The 15562-nt window shown below is 36.8% G+C and overlaps 1 protein-coding gene across 2 annotated transcripts in view; it reads right to left on the reverse strand.

Annotated features, from left to right (window-relative positions):
* Positions 1–2669: 2669 nt before the first annotated feature.
* Positions 2670–15562, reverse strand: part of Map3k7cl (MAP3K7 C-terminal like) — a 57587-nt gene continuing 44694 nt past the window's right edge. For both annotated transcript variants that reach the window (XM_046430524.2, XM_046430525.1), the window contains exons 4-5: positions 14414–14529; positions 2670–3860 (exon numbers count right to left, since the gene is read on the reverse strand). In XM_046430524.2, the coding sequence (XP_046286480.1) occupies positions 3680–3860; positions 14414–14529 (297 nt within the window). In that variant the 3' untranslated portion in view covers positions 2670–3679. The remainder of the gene's footprint in view (positions 3861–14413; positions 14530–15562) is intronic.

A 15562-nucleotide genomic window follows, 5' to 3' on the forward strand; every position in this document is an offset into this window, starting at 1 on the left:
TAATACATCCAAGTCCTGCTAAAGGAGTGACATAAAGAAACATGCTCTGCCAATGCCAATGCTTACAGTTTGACTCTTTGCCTCACATAATGACATTCTTTTCAGGTCCTCACAAATAGCAGATTCTTTAGTAAATCAATTGCAGAATACAAGTTAAGTGTTTGCCTATAATTCTAGCACTAAAGCAAGTGCCTTCACTTAATACTGCTAGGAACTCTGTGCTGATTTTTTTTTTTTTTTTGCATTGCAATTCTTATTACACATATGTACCACAATTTTTCATATCTCTGTGTGTATATAAAGTATGTTGACACCCAATTCGTGTCTTCATACATGTACTTTGGATATTTATGTGTGTTGATTTTTAACGCTCTATATACATTATCATTACTGTTCATACCAAAAAATATTGTAAATATGTTTGCCAATAATTTTTTTTATTTTTATTTTTTGGCAGTGCTGGGGATCAGACCCAGGGTCTTGTGATGCTAGGCAAGTAGCTCTACTGAGCTACAGCCCCATCCCTAAAGATGGAAAAAGCTTAAATGATCTGTGTTATATAGATAATGTGCAGTGGTAAATAAAATTGCTGGAAACTCATCAAATCAATGAAATGATGAGACTGATAATATAAGAAATTCTGCCTTTGGATTTCTCTGACTTGCCATAAAATGCATGATGTTCAGGGTTTTAGTGGATAAAAACCTGCTGGAAACACATGCACTCAGGGGAATGCTTGCTTTTGAGTGACAAATGTCTTTTGGAAACATGTAAAACCTCAGGCGGGGGACAGGCAAAGATATAAAAACTATTTACTTGATGATTCCTCAGTATAATATCAGTGGAATTCCAATACTTCCACCCTATTAAATTATTTTCATTGTGGAAGACGAAAGAGATTTTGGAACTACATTTCTCTACCCCCTAATTCTACAGAAGGCTGTACTGTAGCTGTGTGCATTCTACAAATATATGCAATGCTCTTTGGATGAGCAGTGACCAAAAACGAATCCCTATATTTGAAAATATAAGTTACTCTACTTCGTGTCATTTCATTAACCCAGGATTTTTATAAACTTAGTGAACAACATCTTCTTTATGTTATATATAAAGCCACAGAGTCACTCAAAGAAGAGAAGGTTCTGCTAGGATCACAGGGATTCTCACCTGTGGTCAAACGTTAAAGCGTCATAAAGGTAAATAGATTCACATGGCATTAAAACTTTGAGATCTGCCGAAAAGTTTCATTTTACAAATAAGGAAAATTAGGATAAAGAAGCTTAAAGTCTTCAGAGACTATTTCAGTCAGTTTTGCATCACATTGACCAAAAGACCTAACAAGAACAAATTAAAGAAGAGAAAGTTTATTTGGGGTTCATGGTTTCAGAGGTCTTAGTCCATAGACGACTGAGCTATTGCTCTGAGCTCAAGATGAAGCAGCACATCATAGTGGAGGGACACTGTTTCCCTCATGGCAACAGGAAGCAGAAAGAATGAGAAACGGGGAGGGACCACAGGGAAGAGGCACCCTTCCAGGGCACACCCCCAGTGACTTACCTCCTCCAGCCACACCCCACCTGCCTACAGTTACCTCCCAATCAGTCCATGCAAACTAGGAAGGACTGATTGGGTTACAGCTTCACAATCCAATCATTTCATCTCGGAACATTTTTGCATGAACACAGGAATTGTGGGGAGACACTTCATATCCAAACTGTTGGGTGCAGAGCAGGCTGAACTGTGTTGTCTCCAGGGCAGGCTGAACAGATGTTGGCTGCAAGATAGCCCATGCACTCAAACCCCCCTCTATCTGGTCCTTTATCACCTGTTTGCCTCAAGTCTGAATATTCAACCCTGCTTAAGACTGAACACTTAACCCCCCCTTGGGCCAACAAGGCAGCTTGCAGACCCAGAGGCCCCATTAGATTTGGGCTATAAAAACTCCCTCCTGCCAGGCCCCCCTCTCTCTTGCTCTCTCTCTCTTGCTCTTTATCTTTCTGTCTCTCTCTTGTCTTGCTCTCTCCCTGTTCATCTCTTCTCTTTTCTCTCTCTCTCTTTCCTTCTTTCCTTTCTTTTTGTTGCACTGCTGCAATAAAGATCTTTTGGTTGCTCTGAGTGTTGTGGTCACTTTCCTTTCACAAACCATAACAGAGACTCCGCATACCAAGGGAAGAAACCTTGCAATATGCTTCCCCCTTAGCATTACCCAAAATTCCCAGTGATTAGTCTGCCCCTGGGTGCATCAATCTTGGTGCTATTGACATGTTGGGCCACACTATTCTTTGTACCTTGTTAGGGTGTTTAGCTGCACTCTTGATCTCTAGCTTCCAGGGCTCCCTCTCATCTGTGGCAACAACAAAAGAAAATGTCTCCAGACATTCCAAATGTCCCTTGGGGGCATTCCCAGGTGAGAACCACTGATCTATCCAAGGTCATTTTATTATTTAAATAAACTATTCTTTATGTTTTGTGGGCAAATACCTCAAGACACAAGTACATCATAATCAGTTTTGGAGCTGAGTTATTTGCATGAAAAACCACAGGTTTTCCAAGAAAGGGTACTTTACATCTTTTTTTTTAGCATATACAGCCAAAAATAAATTCTAACCAGCGTTAGGCAATCCTAATTTTCAGCATAAAGGGGATTAAGAAATGAGCAAAAGACAATGTGACAGTTTTGTTCCATGTTTAATTAAAAAGAAGTTACATGAATAGAAATGGACATATAACAAAGATATCAATTTGGGAAAACATGGTGATAGCTAGAACAAGGGGAAAATCATTTTTATTCTGAATTTACTCACATATTCCTATTAGTTTTTACTGGTCTAAAACATATCCTTAAATCCAAAGTAATAGTCATAATTTCACTGATGTTTTCATGGAAACTCACCAAAGCAAAGTCTGAAGCATATCTTTTCACTCCCCAATTCCCTCCCTCAAGCCCCCCCACCAACACACACACAAGCAGAGGCTGAGCTGTTTACCAGGTGTTAATGCAGAGTAAAGAAAATACAGCCTTTTCTGTTTCTTTACTACAACAGCAAGTCAGCACTGGCAAATGAGCACCTGGCCCAGACCTGATTTCTGCTAATATTTTCATGAGAAAGCTTTTAGGATATGTAACCATTTATTCTTAGGACAATTAATCACTGAAGGATTACATCTGACTCTGTTGAACATAAATATATGCAGAGAAGTGTCTGTCGGTTTAAATGTGAGCAGACTTGAACCAGTAAAAGCATGAAATTTAAAAATGCACAGATGTGGAACTACAGTGAGTATTTTACTGATTTGTTTCATGGCTCATGATTCTGAGTAGGGTCAGTCAATATTCTAGTTTTATCACTTTCTATCCTGGTGTACAGTAGTATCTTATCTTCCTAAATAAGAAAAAAATATATATTTGTATATATATATATATATGTATTTATATATCTTTGGGAAAGAATTCTGATCTCTGAAAATATATACTGGTAATAGCTTTGCATTAATGATCTCACTTAAAATATCCCTTCTTTCAAGCTAGAAGCTGGCAAGCATGAAACACATTCTGGATATTCTCCATGTTGATAATAGAGAAGCAATAGATTTTACTCCCAACCTCTTTAAAATAAAAATCTTTCGGCGGGTACATAGCGATCAGTAACCACTGATGCTCACATTTAATAACTTTAGGTTAGGATGACCCCTGCCTCTTCTGATACTGTATTCTAAGTTTTTCCAGTTGTTCCACACACTGCGACTGGGCCAACTTCAGTGTCCGATTCTCCTCCGTCAAAGCTTCAAATTCCCGAACCAGCTGAGCAGCATCCACCTTCTCCTTTTCTGCCTGGTCCAGCTTGGCAATGAGCTCCTTTCTGAAGATTCAGGGTACAAGACCATGAGAAGCATGGAATTCAATGCAAAGAAATCAAATTATCCCATAATAGTCCAATGGAAGTTGGCATGTTCCACTCTGCTCTTCTAAATTTTTACCCATCTGCCTCCAATGACTTATTTTTCTAGCTTCAAAATTTCATTTCCTATTTTTTTCAACTCTACTGGACCTATCCTATATATTAAACATATACAAAAGGCCCCACAGGTCCTTCAATGGCCCAAAGCACTCATCTTCTCAAGAGTATAACAAATTGTCAAAATTATAAGTAACTTAGAAAAAAATCAGTTTATAATTTTTATAAATTAAGTTTCTGTCTGTTGTCTTGTAGGGAGAAGAACTAGTTTGCCTCTTACTGAGTCTTTGTCCTCCAAATTCATTCATTATCTTCCTTTATTTCCCTGGCCTTCTTTGAACTAAAAAAAATCCCAATTCCTTTCTTGCAGATATTACTTTCATGCCTTTTGCTGGTCCTTAAAATATACAGTTATCCATCAGTATCTTTGGGGGACTGGTTCCAGAACACCCAGGGACACCAAAATCTGCTGATTCTCAAGTGCCTTACATAAAATGGTGTCCTATTTGCATATAATCTACACACACATCCTCCTGTATACATTAAATAATCCTTAGATTACTCACGATAATACAAAAATATGCTATATAAATATTGTTGTATTGTACTTATAATATAGCATAACAGAATAATAATGACAATGGTGATGCATGCCTGAAATCTCAGCTACTCTGGAGGTTGAGACAGTAGGATTCCAAGTTAAAGGTCAGCCTCAACAACTTAATGTGACTCTATCTACAAATTTATTTATTTATTTTTATTTTATTTATTTATTTTGGTGGTACTGGGGGTTGAATCCAGGGCCTTGTGCATGCAATGGCAAGCACTCTGAACTATAGCCCCAGCTCACAAAATTTAAAAAAAAAAAATTAATGTAGTTCAATAGTATAGTGCCCTTGGGTTCAATCCCCAATACAAGGGGCAGGGGAGGGGGGAGGGAAAAATAGAGAGAGAGAAACAGAATAATAGCAAGAAAAACACACACCATAACTACATAGCATAGTTCCACAGTTGAATCCATTAATATGGAACCATGGATAGGAAGGGTCACTGTACCAAATTAACCAAAGAGCATTTTCTACAGTTCTAATGCTGGCCTGACTTAAGAATTGAGGAAGCAGGCAAGAGTACTGGAGGGAACTTAGTAGTTCAAATTCTATTCTCAGTAAATATCTATAAATAATTCATTGATGTAAACACACCTAATGAGATGCTAACACAGTCTATGTCTAGATTTAATGATCATGAGAACCCTAAAGGATACTAGCTCCACTCCCCATATGGAGTCAGGTAATCCTATCCTAGACTAGCTCTTAACCTAGACTGAATCTAACTGAATTCTTTGCCTCACATTTCTTCCTCCTTGTGTAAGTGTGCAAATTTGTATTGTCATCACCACTGTTGACCACATTTCTAAAAGCTTCTCTTCCTTCTTCTTGCATTGTCAGACACTGATCTGATACTACATCGTCTAAGGGAAGAATAAAGGAACTGATATATTACTGACAAACAATAATATTCAAATTTATATGGAAAATAAGCCCAGGGCCACTGGGAGATAGGGAGATTTCCTGATCAAAAATTCAACCGGAAATGTTCCAATAATCCATAGCTAGAAAATAATCTGACTATCTTATTTATTCAGGTCTCCAAACATTTATTATGTAAGACTGTTAGTCAAAAAAGAGAAAAACTGTACACCTGACTATTTCAATGTGTGTACATTCATTCATAAATAATATGTGTGATAATATATTATAAAGCATAACCAAATATAGATATGTAACAGAATAAGATTGAGTGCTAAAACTAGTGGGTAAAAGTCTGACAAGGAACAAGACATTAACATATTCTCAAAATGTTTCCCCACAAATCACTTTTTAATTGCAAAAGAAAATAAAAAGGAGGAGGCACCTAGAAGACCACTTTAACCAAGTGACCAAAGTTCACATCCCCACTGAGGAGATAAATAGATATCATGAAAAAAAAAATAGATGCCATTTTCACGTGAAGGACACAGCATCCATTCTACAGCATTTTTGTCACAAATGATTCACCTATGTCTAGTCATGAGGAACACCAGACAACATCAAAGTGAAGGAAATTCTACAAAATTGCCAGCCTGTATCCTGAAAAATGCTGTGAGCTGCCCCATATTTTAAAGAAACCAAAGAGAACTGACAACTAAATTCAATGTGCTATTCTGGAAAAAAATATCTCTGCAGGATGTTAATGGAAAATTGTTGCAGTTTGAATATGGACCATGAATTATATAATAGCTCTGTATAAATGCTAGCTTTCTTGATTTTAATAATTATACAATGGTTAAATTAGGACGGCCTTCTTATTATAAAATACTAATGTATTTAGGGAAATGGAGCATGATGATGTGTGCATGTATGTATATGTATACATATACATAAAACATATATATACACATATTTAGATGCATGTGTGTATATACAAATATAAATATAGTATTAGATATTAATGAATGAGAAAGAAAATCTCTGTCATGTTGAGGGAGGAAAATAATGTTGAGCTAGGGAAATTCAGAAATTTTTAATAATTGGTAAATCTAATAAAGGATATATTTTTGTTACCTTTTTTTGTTTTGGTTTGGTTTTTTCCTTTATTTTTTTTTCAAGGCTGAGGACCAAACCCACGGCCTCACACGTGGCAGGCAGGCATTCTGCCACTCCTCAGTCCCTGAAACTTTTTTCTAAGTTTGAAATCATTAAAATAAAGTTATCTCAGAAAAAGTGCAAAGAGTAAATTGGAATAGAAGTTTTAGCATTTTCTTTCTATACCAGTAGACTGCCTTGTGCATCAAATCTAGTGCCCACTGAACAAAACCAGGCTTTGGGAAAAAAAAAGCACCCAGTCAAGGGCCAGTGGAAGACACCCTGGGGCATCTATGTATATATACACAAACTTGCTTGGCTCTTGCTGACTTTTGACCTTTGACCTTTGACCTTCATGATGTTTGGAATAGAACAGCCTTCCAATAAACAATTGTTGAATAAATAGTTTAAGAAAAATGTAGCTCATAGGAAGATTAATTTATATTTTAAAGGGCAGGAAACAAAACCCAAAATGCTCCATTAACTTAAAAAGCCACAGAGCTAATAAGAAAAAGGGAGAAATCAAGCCTATCTTTCTGATTAAATGGTTAGAGCTCTGTACCTCTGAGCAGGGTTTAAAGCAGTCAATATCAATAATTATTGATTAGAAAAGGTCTTTAACTATCTTAAATAAATTAATGAGTAAAAACCTATATAAGTAGAGAGAGACACATGCTATAAATCCTCTGCCAATCAGATAATCTATTTTTGTTCTATTTCCCCCCTTTCAAATTACCATTGCATACAAATAATTTAGGTAGAAATAGAGTTTTGCTTTCAAATCCTGGTCTGGCAGTTGGTAATCCTGGGTCTAACCATGACTATTTTCCTGAGTCTTTATCTGACTTCATTTATAACTCCTGAAGTCATCTGTTAAAAGTTTTGACTAGTGGATACAATAAATCACAAAATCACCAATTTTATAACTACAAAGAATTATCAAGATTGTCTCATTCTATCTTCCTGCATTGAAGAAAGTCAATAATAATTTCTACTTCACTAGAATCAAAAAGAGTCAATTCATAGGTTTCTAAATTAGTTTCATGTACTTGATAAGCAATTATATAGATATCCAATGAAAACTGTCAAAATATCTCTTGTCTCCTGTCCAGGAGCTATTTCTATAGACATATTTATGCTCATCCATTAGCGATTCATAATTAAACCCTGGCACATCAAGCTATGGAGACTATCTTATAAATAGATAATCTGAAGAACAAATCGATATATAAAATTGGCTAGAATATGGTCCTGCCTCTGAGTTCTTGGTTAGAGTTACAGGAATCTTATTTCTGAAGCTAAGAACCTGTAATTTGGCTTTCCAAATGATGTAGCTCAATGGTATAAAATCCATAACCTTGGGGTCTACCGTAGATTATCTTCCACCCCCATCCTAAGCCAGCCACATGCCTGGAAAAGGTTTTTGTAGCCAAGACAAATGGGGGAAGGGAAAGCCCAAGTGTGTTAACAAAGAAAAGTTTAAAACTTTATGGAAATGAATTTCAAAATTAAGGAAGTTCTTTATGCTGTAGGAGAGTGAAGCATGATTTCATCACTGGGACAAATATTTCTGCATTCTGGAAGGACCACTTCCTTGGCATTGGCACTTTCAAAGTTAACTATGGACTTTCATTAGAAAAAGTGAAATGTTAGACCAATTGACCCCAAATTGACCCCAATGAACTGGAGAGTGTGGGGTAATAATAAAATAATACCTTCTTCACAGGGCAATTTTTATCTTAAAACGTGGATTTAGACTACATGCACTGATGGTGGCTCTTGAGAGATGTATGTCCAAGTACAAATATTTATAAATAAGAGAAAGAGTAGATGCCTCAAGATGACAAAAAAGATCGAAAGTCCACCTTAATTGTATGCAGATTGCGTTAAGCTGAGGTTCCTAAAGCTCAGTGTAGACTCCAGTGTTGAAGCCCTGCATATGAATAATGCATGACCAAATCCACGAATATCTTTTGGGAGCCAAAGGACAGCCTTCCACTCTTGGAGGAGGAAGGGAGACTCCCCAAAGCAGAACTTGTCCGTGTTGGCACAACTGACATCATGGGTCTTGTTTGTTTTAGGGGTGGCGCTATGCAGCAGCTTTATTGGACATTGAGCAGCATCTGTGACTCCTACTCATGAGATGCCAATAGCAAATACCCCTCTAACTCATTACAATCAAAAATGACTCTAGATATTACCGGTGTCATGGGGGCAGGGAAGGAGAGCAGAATTGCCCTGTTAGGAACCACTACTCTAAAGAAAATGGAATCGCTTGCCATTCATCACCCTGAAAAGAGTCAGTCCTGGGAGAGCACTGAAATGAAAGGCAAACAGTTTCCTTGCTCTGCTCCCCAGAAAGTGGATAGGAGCCTCCTTCCTTAGTAAGAGAAGGGAGGCACTATCATTAGGGAGATGTAAATATTCTGTCCCTGTTAGTTGGTTTCAGGTATACAATTAGGTGGAGAAATTTAAACTAGAATTAAGATTCCAGTTAAAAGACTGAACAGCATGAGAATATGGTGGCATGAAGGGCCCAAATCATCATGGCTGGGGCATTCAGAGAAAGTATAATCTCACAGCCTGATGAAGTCTGGGATATATAATGAAGTCTCATTCTGAAAATAAAAGTATCCATTTGGCTATTCTCTGCCTCCTTAAGCAAAGCAAAGAACCAAGACAGTTGGTTGTTCTAGTCATTCACCCAACATGTATTTAAGGAGATCCTTTTGCAAACTAGGCCGTGTCTCTACTCTGACTAGCCAAGTGAGTCCTGGGAGCGTCTCTGCGCTGCTAGGAAAGGAACTCACATCCCATACCTTACCCAGAAGGCAGATGCCCACATCAGACAGCAAAGGAAAGAGAGGACACACTTGACCCCACATTTCTATATATCCTGCAAATGCCTGTGGAGAAATAGCTCCACTTACTCTTTCTTTACGACAGTGAAAACCTAATTTCTGGAGGCCAAGTAAATATCTAAGAGAAATATGTTTGGACTATAAAAGCAAAGTTTGGTTCTCAGTGTTTTCAGACTGTGCAGTCTTTTTTCCAAACAAATAATCTTCCAAAATAAAACAGATAAAACTGGAACTCTTCTGGTTGACCCTAATATCATACCCTTTCTGACACCCTCTCCCTTCCTAATAGCTGACACTCTTCCCCAGAACACAGCTTAAAAATCTCTTGTCTCTGGAACATCCTAAAGAAATAAAATGGTTCTATTTGAACATTAAAATCTCCTGTTGACAATTTCAGAAAAAAAATCAAAGACCATAACTAAAAACAATTTTAGGGCTAATTTTAGTCTATGCTCTTATGAAATACATATGGACATTGTTCCCCTAGATGAGGCCTTGCTTCCTCAGTTATTATGTTACATATTTTTTAAAGACATGAGGATATAAATCTCTCAATGATTGTGGGAACCACATATAAAACCACCTTCTAATGTTTTGCCTGAACTCACTGAGATTACATAACCATCTTTAAGCTCAATAATGAAATGATCACTTAACCACTTAAAAGGGGGCAAAGGCTCTGAGCAGACACTTCCCCAGGAAAGCATAGAAATGGCCAACAAGCACACAAAGAGCCGTCGGGAAAATGTGAATCAAAACCACAATGGGACACCATTTCACACTCACTAGATGGCTATGTCAAAAAGGCCCAATGAGTCCTGGAAAAGATGTGAAATTGGAACCCTTATACCCTGCTGGTGAGAACAGAGGATGGAGCAACCCCCTGGAAACAGCAAGGCAGTTTTTCAAAAGGGTTACATGTGGAGTTATCATATGGCCCAACATTTCTACTTCTAGCACAGGAGGGAATTGAAAACATATGCTCTTGTATATGAATGTTTATAACAGCGTGATTCATAATAGCCAAAAAATACAAATGATCCAAATGTCTAGAAAATGATGAAAGGATAAATAAAATGTACATCTATGCAATGAAATATTGTTCGACAGTAAAATGGAATGAAGTATTGATGCATGACACAACATGGGTGAACCTGGAAAACACTGTACGAGTGAAAGAAGCCAATCACTTTTCTAAGAGTCACTCTCTTTATCTGTTATTCTAAGTCAATCTTCTAAACACCAAATACATAGATCAGACAGGTGGTTTCTCCTTTGGACAAGCTAAAAGCCATCAAGTATTTTATATCACTTCAATTAGCTTCCATTACATACACAAAAAGCTATATGTGTTGTGTAAAATGCTTATTGTATGTACTTAAAAAAGCATACTATTTTATGTGTGATTATGTGGAGATATATATTCACATGCAAAAAGGCCTAGAAAGAAGTAGGTTAAAAATGATAGCAGGAGTTCTTTAAAGACATCAGAATTCTTGGTAATGTTTTAATTTTAATAAAGTTCTCATTTTTGTGGGGGTTTTTTTTATAGTAAAAAGAAAAAAAAGTTTGATAAAAGTAGAAATGAGCTTCTCTTGCCTCACTATTCATAAGGAATGATTCTTTAAACTGGATTAATCTAGGGTAAGTGTATGATACTAAAAGTGTTTGACTTCTTTATCCATGCAATAACATGATTAAAAATAATAGTTATAGCAACTTTTCTTATCCACTGCTGCAAATTATCCCAAACTTGATCCAGGGAGACCTCCTCTGGAGATGAGAGAGAAGTTCAGTCTGAAATTTAAACTGCAAGCTGTGTATGAATAACTCCAACGAAGAAAAACTCTCTTTTAAACTACTTTAGTTAGCATCTTTCTTTGGTCTAACCAACCACCGGAGGCAACATAATCAGCCACACTTTATGAAATGATGAGGAAGAAATTCTTATCAATCATCAAAAAAGAAAAAAAAAACTGAAGAGCTAATTACTTGGGTCAAATCCATCTGGCCCATTTCACTTTGTTTGAAAACAAAGACTTGAGGATAAGATTTGCTGTAAAATGAATTTCTGCTTCAGTACAGTGTTAACTGAAAACAACAACTGCTAATAATTCTTGGAGGATGAGGCTCATTTGTTTATAAATATAACCAGACTTCCCTATTTAACAATTTATCTTAGCAACACTTTATTGCTGATATTGACTGTATTTTAAATATAGACTACACAAACTAAAAATAAAGTATGTGCACACAAAGGATTTTACTATAATCTATAATTGGCTACTCCAAATCAACCTTACTCATATTTGACCCTAGGCACACACAGGTCTATGACAGATGACCAGGATACAAAGAGATGCTAAAGGGTATCTATGTCTGCAGGAATTATACACAGTCAGAAAGATAGGAAATAAACAGACAGCCATGGATAATACTGATTCATAAAAAGTACCAAAGAATCATTCTAGTGACTCTTCTTTTGCTCCAGAAAAGTACTGATCATTCTGTGCTGGCTGGGCAGGGATATGGGCTGAACTCTCAGCCACGCTGGGCAGCATTTGGGCAGCCACAGAGGAGGAAAGGGGCCAAGAACATGGTGTGAACAGGCCTCACATGCAGGAGGATCCTCCTCCTACCTGGGAAAAGTGAATAGGCCAATGCCACTGAAGCGAGGGATGTAGACATTCTATGTAGGCAGACTATGGTGGCTCTTGAAATCCAGGCCCCAAACTGGCTGTCACTTTCTAGCAACAAGAAACCATAGGCAGGAACACCAGTTATTGCATCAACCAAGATGGTAGAATTGGGAATGCAGAAAAAGAAATTTGAGAAGCTTTATGTCAAAGAAAGAAAACTAAGAAGAGAAAGGAGGAGGAGAAGGAAGAAGAGGAGGAAGAAGAAAACTAGTGATACATCCATTGTTTAGGGAAAGCATTCAGATAAGAGGTTTGGGGAGGATTTAAGATGAGTTCTGCAGAAGCATACACGGGCATATGATTATCTAAATAAGGGGCTACCCTACTTCTTTATGTTTCTGGAGGGTTGTATAAAGTATTTCTGCTAGTCTGCTAGCCATCTTCTTTCTAGAAGTTGACTATGCCTTTTCTTATTTTAATATTGCAGTGGTACCCACAAGTTATCCTGTTTCCCAACACAAGCAGTAAGGCTATATTTCAAAGACCATATATGACTAACTCTCATGTCATTATTCTATCATTTTTTAAAATATAAATATATAAAAATATAAACTTGCAGAACATATAATTTAGTGGATGATTCTTGTGTTGCTCCCAAAATGCCATACATGGGTTTAATTTAAGTAACAAAGTACTCCAATAAATTCGAACTAAAGCATTTATAAAGAAAGACAAAATTATCTGGGGTTTTTTCTATCATACCACTACAGTTCACATACACAAACACCACACACTCCCCCCCCACACACACACACATACACATTCTACTGATTATGGCAGTCTTCCTTTGAATGCAACATTTGTTACATGACTAATAATCTTTAATTTTTTTATAAAATTGTTTTTAAGAAGCAGACTATATAAATGTGCAACCTGAGTATTCCAGGCAACTTATCAAAACTCATAGACCAAAAGGAACCCTCAGATTTATGAAGAAAATGTTGTATTTCTGATTTTATTTATTAATTTATTTATGTAAGTATTGGGGATTGGACCCATGATAAGCAAGTGCTCTACCACTGATCTATACCTTAACTCCTTTTTAAATTTTTATTTTGAGGCAGGGTCTTACTAAATTGCCCAGGTTCCTGAGTAGCTGGAATTACAGACATGTACCCTGTTCTGATTTCTTAATAACATCTTTTTATCCCATATAACCAAAGTCCAGGTAGAATATTAGATTTGAAGCATGGAAGAGCAAGGAAGTAAGAAAGAGCTAAATGAGGTCTTAGAGTAAGTACAGAAATCTGCTCCCCAAATCCATAATCCATTCTTTACCACCAAGTCATGTTGTCTAACCACTATTCTGGGGATTCTTAAAAGAGTACTAAGAATTTAAGTTTCTATAAACAAAATGCATTTCACTTCCTCTCATTTAAAATGTAGTAATAAATATATATCATGTGTCACTCCAGTAAGTAAGATGGAAAAGAAGAAATAAAAGTTAAGAATTACACTATGTTTGAATTCTGTTTCATGCATTGGACAAGGGTTTTCTTAGCCATTGGGTGTCACATAATTGCCCAGGCTTCCAGAATTTGAAGATGGTCAACATCTAACTTTCCATGATTTTATGGCACTCACCACTTAGTAGTGACTAAAATATTCCTAATAAATGTGTAAGTACTAACTGTTCAATAGTATAAAGTCAAAGAGTCTAAAGCTGTTGCTTTGAAATAAGAAAATGAGGAGTCACTTGGGTAGATGTCAGCAGAATTGAGTGCAGTTAAAAAGGGGGATTCTGAAACAAAAAGTTAGGGGTGAGTAAAATTAGAATACTCTATTTAATAGAACTGAATAATCCCCTATAGCAGAACTGTAATTGTATTAAGAGCCATCAAGACAAAAATTTATTCAGACTATAAAATAGCTGGACAACTAATACATCTGCATTATTCCATTATTCCAAAAACTTATCCCAGTGGCTTCTCCATTTAATGTAGACACTCTACCATTTAAAAATTAATTAAAATCCACTCCAAGCCAAAGCGCTCTAAGGCCTCAGGCACATTTACAGGGTATGACTCTAGGTAGTAATTTGTCAATTTAATTTCCTGAACCAAAATCTTTTATTAAAAAAGTATAATAAGTTTTGAGTAAAAGCACCCCTCTGTTCTTTTTGCTACCCCATGAAGTAAAGCACTCAAGCTACAGCAGGACCATTTATCTAGATTATTCCCACAACCTGCTCCCCTCTCACCCACCTCCAGCCTTTGCAAAATAGAAGGTGCTTGGAGGAGAGTGAGTATTTGTGGGGCGTGGTTAGTACTTACTTTCTTTCCTCAAGCAGAGCAATTTCTTTTTTGACCTCATGGTATTCTTCTGCTATTTGGCAGTGCTGTTTGAACACCTGCATGGATTCCACGGAGTCATGACAAGGTGGCAGAGGCTTTGCAAACAACAAGAAGAGACAATCAGTCCATTTCTTTGCATCAGAATACATTACCAACAATTAGTTCTGCTCCTGTTCTTTAGAGGGAGATTTTTTGCATGAAGCAGCATTGTAAATCAACATTAAACAAAGTCTGGTGAGTTCTATTTGACTGAAAATAGAAAGGTGGACTGATAGTCACCACGTGCATCTTCCAATGACATTCATGGGCATCTCGGGCCTGAACTAGAGCCCTGAAACCCATTACGTTTCAATCACTTGCCATGTGTTGTTGGAAAAATGTCTCCTAATGATTTTGCAGCTCTCTTCCAGAAATCTTAAACAGCTTTAGAAAAGGGCAGTTGTGTGGGGGAATACTTCAGTTGTCTGTTTCAATTACCCCTCACTGTCTGTTCTGGTAGCCCACAGGCATAATTTCATCCTGCAAAATGTAGTAGTCTTACAAAAATGGCTCATCCCTGAGAAACTCATCCAACCTGAAGAAATGATGGTGAGCTGGAAATAACACTTGCAAGCATTAACAATTCCGCATGAAAGACCAGACCTCAAATAAAACCCTGCTGATAACATGAACACAAGAGCGTACATATCATTTCTCCTTTTTTTTCCCATTCATGTCAGAGAGGCCAGCATGGCAACCCTTTCTGAACATACCATGGTAAAACCCTTACTTCTAGAAATTATTTTTAAAGAACTAACTTTCCTAAGTTTATTATTCTAATGTCTATGTTATCTGCATGTGACGGAAAAAACACTCTTTTAAGAATACTAGTTAATTGTCTTTTAAAGAGTTTTTTTGAAATCACCCTTTACAATTATTTATAGAAAAAAGTATATACAATCTGAAAAATATGAGTTCATTGTTAAATAGGCTCTTCAGTCTAATGAATTGTTTACAATAGTCTATATGTGTAAGCCATGTACCTGATGAGGTCCTGTTCTGATTTTATATTAGTAAATTGAGAACTATCGAATTTCTTACTGTTTGCTTCTCTCACATTCTTCAAGGACACATATTTCAAAGGATGAA

The sequence above is a fragment of the Marmota monax genome, unplaced genomic scaffold, assembly GCF_021218885.2.
Source record: "Marmota monax isolate L192 unplaced genomic scaffold, Marmota_monax_Labrador192_F-V1.1 WCK01_AAM20220418_F8-fsc00016, whole genome shotgun sequence".
NCBI classification, from domain to species: Eukaryota; Metazoa; Chordata; class Mammalia; order Rodentia; family Sciuridae; genus Marmota; species Marmota monax.